General features: G+C 43.5%; 1 protein-coding gene across 1 annotated transcript in view; it reads right to left on the reverse strand.

Annotated features, from left to right (window-relative positions):
* ZNF236 (zinc finger protein 236) overlaps positions 1-5,882 on the reverse strand; it is an 82,903-nt gene that overhangs the window by 9,068 nt on the left and 67,953 nt on the right. The window contains exons 28-29 of the mRNA XM_023741569.1: positions 2,835-3,032; positions 647-776 (exon numbers count right to left, since the gene is read on the reverse strand). Of these exons, the coding sequence (XP_023597337.1) occupies positions 647-776; positions 2,835-3,032 (328 nt within the window). The remainder of the gene's footprint in view (positions 1-646; positions 777-2,834; positions 3,033-5,882) is intronic.

Below are 5,882 nucleotides of genomic sequence, written 5' to 3' on the forward strand. Positions count from 1 at the left end.
ACAAGAGACTAAACAGGCAGCTTCTGTCTGGAGGTGAGATGGGAAGGCAGAGAGGGTTAGGAGCTGGTTGAATGGACATGGGGAGTCAGGGGTGGAAAGGAGAAGTGTGCTGTCACAGTATGGGGAGAGCAATTAGGGTCACATAACAATGTATGTACAAATTTTTGTATGGGAAAAAAAATAAACCATGCAGTGTACCCTTGTTCCATTAAAAAAAATAATAATAATGTAATTAGCTGTTGTCAGGTGCTGTTGAGTAGATTTCTGACTTACAGCGACCCTATGTGACAGAGTAGAACTGCCTCATAGGATTATCTAGGCTGTAATCTTTACAGGAGCAGATCCTCAAGTCTTTTCTCCCATGAAGCAGCTGGTGGGTTCGAACCTCTGATCTTTTGGTTAGGAGCTGAGCACTTAACCATTGTACCACCAGGGCTCCTTAATGTAATTAGTAAGATCTTTTATTTGACAGTCAGTTAAAATAAGAAATTGATCAAAAATTAGGGAAAAGTGGAATACTTGGACCTTGCTTTATAAACAGGGCATTGTATCTTAGACAAATATCCATATACTGAGTCATATTGTCTAAACCACTCATGGCTCGTTTCAAAAACCATGAAGATAAAAGCATCCCACTTGCCACTACCTGTATGGATGCGGCTGTGTCTTTCCAGTTGGCTCGGTTTGGCAAATGCCTTCTCACAAGTGTCACACTTAAACACTCTCGGCTTCTGGGAACTCAGAGAAGGGCCGGCCTGGTGCGTCTGCATGTGCTCCTGTTGAAGACAACGCACAACGGGAATACATGTTGTGAGACGTTGCAGGATAGGATACATGTGAAACAGGAGAGGAAAGCAAACCACCCTAAAAAGTCAAGGTGGTAGAACGGGCAAACTCAGAAGGCCACTCTCTGGTTTGTGTTTTTGTCAGGTTGTTAGGATGATTAAATGAAACCACATATTAAGCATGGAAATACACCCACTCCTCACTTACTGACATGGTTATGTTCCAAAGACCAGGTCATTATGCGAAAATTGGCATTATGCAAAAATGGAAGATGACCACATCAGATCACAAAAATGGAGGATGACTACATCATTATACAACTTCCCAATTACATCATTACATAACTGTCAAATTATATAACTGCCAAATTACATCATTATATAACTGCCCAATTACATCATTACATAACTGCCAAACTACATCATTACATAACTATCAAATTACATCATTACATAACTGCCAAATTACATAATTACATAACTGCCAAACTACATCATTACATAACTGCCAAAACACTGAGAATCATGGCCCAGCCAAGCTGACACATAACCTTAACCATCACAGCCAGTGTTACTCTTGCCTAGCACCTAGGTGTTCATTACTGCCAGACACAGTTGTTAATGTACAAAGTAGTCAGATAGTAGATCTTTTACTATTGTCATAAATGTGAAATGTCAGATAACGAGATAGTTCATAAGTGAGGAGTAGGAATAGCATAAGAAGAGCCCATGTAAGCCTCCTTGTAGGCTCCTGAAGAGGGTAGTCCCCTTGTTTTACAGATGAAATAAACATCACTCTCCCAATCTGAGGATGCTGAGGTTTGGTCAAGGTCATCAATTAAAGATGAAGCCAGGATTCAAACTTAGATCTCTCTGATGAACCTCCATCATGTCACCCCCCACCAATGAGCACCATGGCTACCTCTGATGTACTGTAATCCTTGAAAACACATTATAAGATTGTTGAAAAGACAAACTTGTGGAAATGAAGAACAGGTTAGTGGTTACTAGTGGTAGGAAACGGGTGGGGAGGTTAGGAGTGTGTGTGTCTATAAAGAGAGGCAACAAGGGGGCCCATTGCTGCAGTGATGAGCTGTTCCATACACTGACTGCAGCAATGTCAACATCACTGTGATGCTGTTTTGCAAGGTGTGACCTTGGAGAAAACTGGGCAAAGGTAACATGGGATCTCTCTGTACAATTTCTTTCAACTGCATGTGAATCTACAATAATCTCAAAATAAAACATTCCACTGGTCTGTATATTGGTCCGTAGTTTTCATTCTTTGTACTATTTCTGCGTGTTTGGAATCAAGGTAATATCATAAACTGAATTGGGAAGTGTTCCCGCTTCTATTTTCAGAAAAAGATGATGCAGAATTGGTGTTAATTCTTCTTTAAATGTTTGGTAGAATTCTCCAATGACATCATGTGGGCCTAGAGCTTTCTTTGGGAGTTTACAAATTTCAGATTTGACGGCCTCAGCAGTACTAGGACTGTTCAAGTTTCCCCACTATTAATACACATTCTACCATGTGGACATGCCATAGTTTACTCAGCCACTCTCCTATGTGCGGCATAGGGCTGTTTCCAGTGTTTTGTAATTACACAGAGCACGCAATGAATAATCTTGTGCATACCTGCTGTTGTCCTGTTAAAGGTGGGTCTTTGGAGTAGACCCCTAGGTAAGTGCCTGTCTAGCTGTGTTGGGTATTGCCCATTCCCCTACAGAAAGCCACACCTGTACACTTTCTCACCAGCAATTTTGAGAGTGCCTACATACCAGCCTCGCCAATATCTGATGGCAGATTTTTGCATATTTTGCCAGTCATACAGGTGAGAAACAGTCCCTCAGTGTGACTTCAACGTCCACTAAAAACGCGTTCTGACTTGCACATGAAAATTCCACCTATTAATCAGTGTATCACAATACACCTGCTAAAACCCAAACAACTTAGTGAGGTCATTTCTATTCCTTGACCTTTTCCTCAAGCAGTGGAGGAGCTTATCATTCGGTATGAAGCAGAAAGCAGCCCAGGAAGGCGGTTACCTTGAGGTGCGTGGCACGTTTGAAGGCCTTGCTGCAGAGCCGGCAGGCGTGGATGCGCTCGCGGCCGTGAACCTCCTTGCTGTGGTGCAGCAGCATGGCAGCTGATGAGAAGGCGCGGCTGCACTCCAGGCACTGGTGCGCCCGGCCCTCCTTTTCAGGTGGGCTCCCTTTGGCAAGGTTTGGAGAGACGTCAGTCACCTGGAGTGAAGAGGGAATCCCGTGACTTCACACTCACCAGCACAGCTGTGTGCCCCAGACGGTCACAGTCACACCCGTGTACCCATAGATGGTCACATCCCCTTTGCTAGGCCAGCTGAGCTTGTGAACCAGCAGACAGCCAAAGCCAGAAAGCACATACGTTCACCTGGTCCACAGTGCAGATGTTTTATAATCTTGTTCAAATTTCAGCCAGTGACACTCCAACGTTACATTAGATCATGATGCAGCACGGCTAAAATGTAGTGATGGAAGTCTACTGACTGAGGCATGGTTTAGAGAATGGAACAGTGGTTAATGAGTGGGTCTGGAGGTGCAGATTCCAGCTCCCACACCGACGGCCTTGGCCACTTTGGCTACATGCATAACCACGTGCACGTCCTTATGTGAGCCAGTGACAGTACCTCCACCGGGGGGGCAGGGCAGAGCGTGTGGGGAAAAACCAGGTGCAGAGAGCAGGAACCAGTACACGGCAAGTGTTTGGCAAACGCTAACTGGTATTATCACTAGTTTTAGCTCAGTCAAGGATAAATGATATTGCGAAAAATGCTACTGCTTTGGCTGAAGATCTTTCTTAGCAAACTGTACTATAAATAATACAAAATACACTTTCCCCAAATTGTAGGTTATAACTAATTAGTAGGTTTTCAAATCATTTTAATGGGATGCCACCATCACTTTAAAAAGAATAAACAAACTAGGAGAGGTTTATTATGTGGCTTTTATAAATAATACAGCTCAGTTTTGCAGATGAAAATTTGTACGTAGATGACTTAACGAAATAAATCAAACAATTATGAAGAAAACTGATGGGATTTATCAATATTTAACTTTAAAAAGTATTTTATCATAGGATGTACAGAAATAGATGAGCATTACAGAAAAATACTTCTAAAAACTTCTACAAGGTGCTCTTATGTTATTACGTGATGCTATCTATGTCGTAATAAAAAAAGAATCTATATGAGAAAAAAAGTAGAAAAGGCCAGCAATGATAAAACAAATACATCACCTGTAATACAAGTATTATTCTGTGACATTGATTCAGGTGTGTGTCTACATGTGGGTATCTGTGTATGTAAAGAAAAGAAACAACTTACACACACACACACACACACACACACGTGTTCAGGGTCACTGCATAAAATATATTTCTTTTGAGTCAAAAAAGTTTGAAAAACACTGGAATAAATGATACTTAAGTCTATTTTGTAACTGCAGATAAAGAAATCACATGATTAAACAAATGATCTACCTGATGAAGATCACTAATTACAACGAGAATCTGTAGTTAATGACGCTGTCTAGTATTCTTCATTAACACACTTAAATAGTTATCAGTAGTCACAGTAACTAAATATACACACAAAATTGTTTCTAAATCAAACATTTCATTAATCAGAAGTGAGAAGTCAATACCTGGTCCACATCACTCAAAGAAAGACAAACCAAACAAGCACAGTTCACGTAAGAACTACTTGTACACAACGTTTTCCAGCATAATGGAGGATCAGTAGACCACAGCTTCAGAAACAGGGCTGCTGATTTCATGGGCGTTTACAACTTTTGTGGAGAAAAATCTCCAGTGTTCTGCTCAATTTCCTAACTATGTGCATATGACAATCTGAAAAATGAAGCAAACTAGATCTTTGTGGAAATTTACTAAAATCATGCATGCCAGAAAGGAAACGGGAAACAGGCTACAGGGCGTGTGCGTGAAGGTTTTCAGTCTGGGACGTGAGCTCTGCCAGAGTGAGGGGTCTGGCTTCCCGCCTCAGTTTCCTCGATTATTTGTGTCTGATAGTTCCTGCTCACTGACCTCCTTGGCAGATGTGGACCTCCAGTGTGGCAGGGGTAGGGTGTGGGGACCCTAAAGCTGTTCTGAATCGGCGGTGGGGGGCAGGATAGAAGAGGCCACCACTCCACCACACAGCCTTGAGCCACACTACAAGAGGCCTGGGGAGATGCAGGATCATTTCACACCACACACCAGGGCTGGCGGTGGCAGGACTCTGTGCACTTTTATTAACCTAACGTGAGCAGACACTATAAAGAGATGCTGCCCATAAGTGCCTGTGGGCACATAAACACCATCTGATGCCAGAACACTTGGAATCTAACCACTTAGAAAAAGTCGTCTCAACTAACAGGAAAACCAGGCATAAAGACTGCAAAAATACACTGTCACAGTCAGGCAGAAATGGGTCAAACAGACCTAGTTCTGTCTCTACTGGCGGTGCATCTGTGAGAAGGTTCTGTGCTGTGACCTTCAAAACTTACTTTCCTTGTGAGTAAAGCGCCAACAGCCATGCCCACTCCTCACGGGCTTGTGGGGCAGGTTACACTAAATAACATATGCACGTGCCAAGGAAAGGGCCTGGCCTCAGGTACCTGGCCACCAGGTGTCTGGTCTTGACCCACATAAAAAATAACGTCAGCATTCAGCGAAAGAAGAAAAGACTAGAATTGCTGAGATGGCTGCAGGGCAGAGGAAGCACGTGAGGCGTCCGCTGGGGGAAGCCTGGTCACGGCACATCTTGAAGCCGTGGGCAGGCTCTGGGCTCCCAGTCCTGCATCGTGAAGGCAGGCAAGTGAAGGGTGTCAGCAGCCCCGCCATGAGACATTTCTATACTGTGTGTGAATCCCACAGTGCCTACATGGACTTTTCAGATGAACCATGAAGACGAAGATGAAAACAAAAACAAAACCACTCTGCTCCAGTGAGAAGACTAGAGGACTAACTGCAGGAACTGCCCAGTACCTGGTCACTGCCCTAGCTGGAGCCAACCACATGGCAGCAGTGTGCTGAGTGCGCGTGTACTGCGCACCACC

Source organism: Trichechus manatus, unplaced genomic scaffold, assembly GCF_000243295.1.
Source record: "Trichechus manatus latirostris isolate Lorelei unplaced genomic scaffold, TriManLat1.0 scaffold00183, whole genome shotgun sequence".
NCBI lineage: Eukaryota > Metazoa > Chordata > Mammalia > Sirenia > Trichechidae > Trichechus > Trichechus manatus.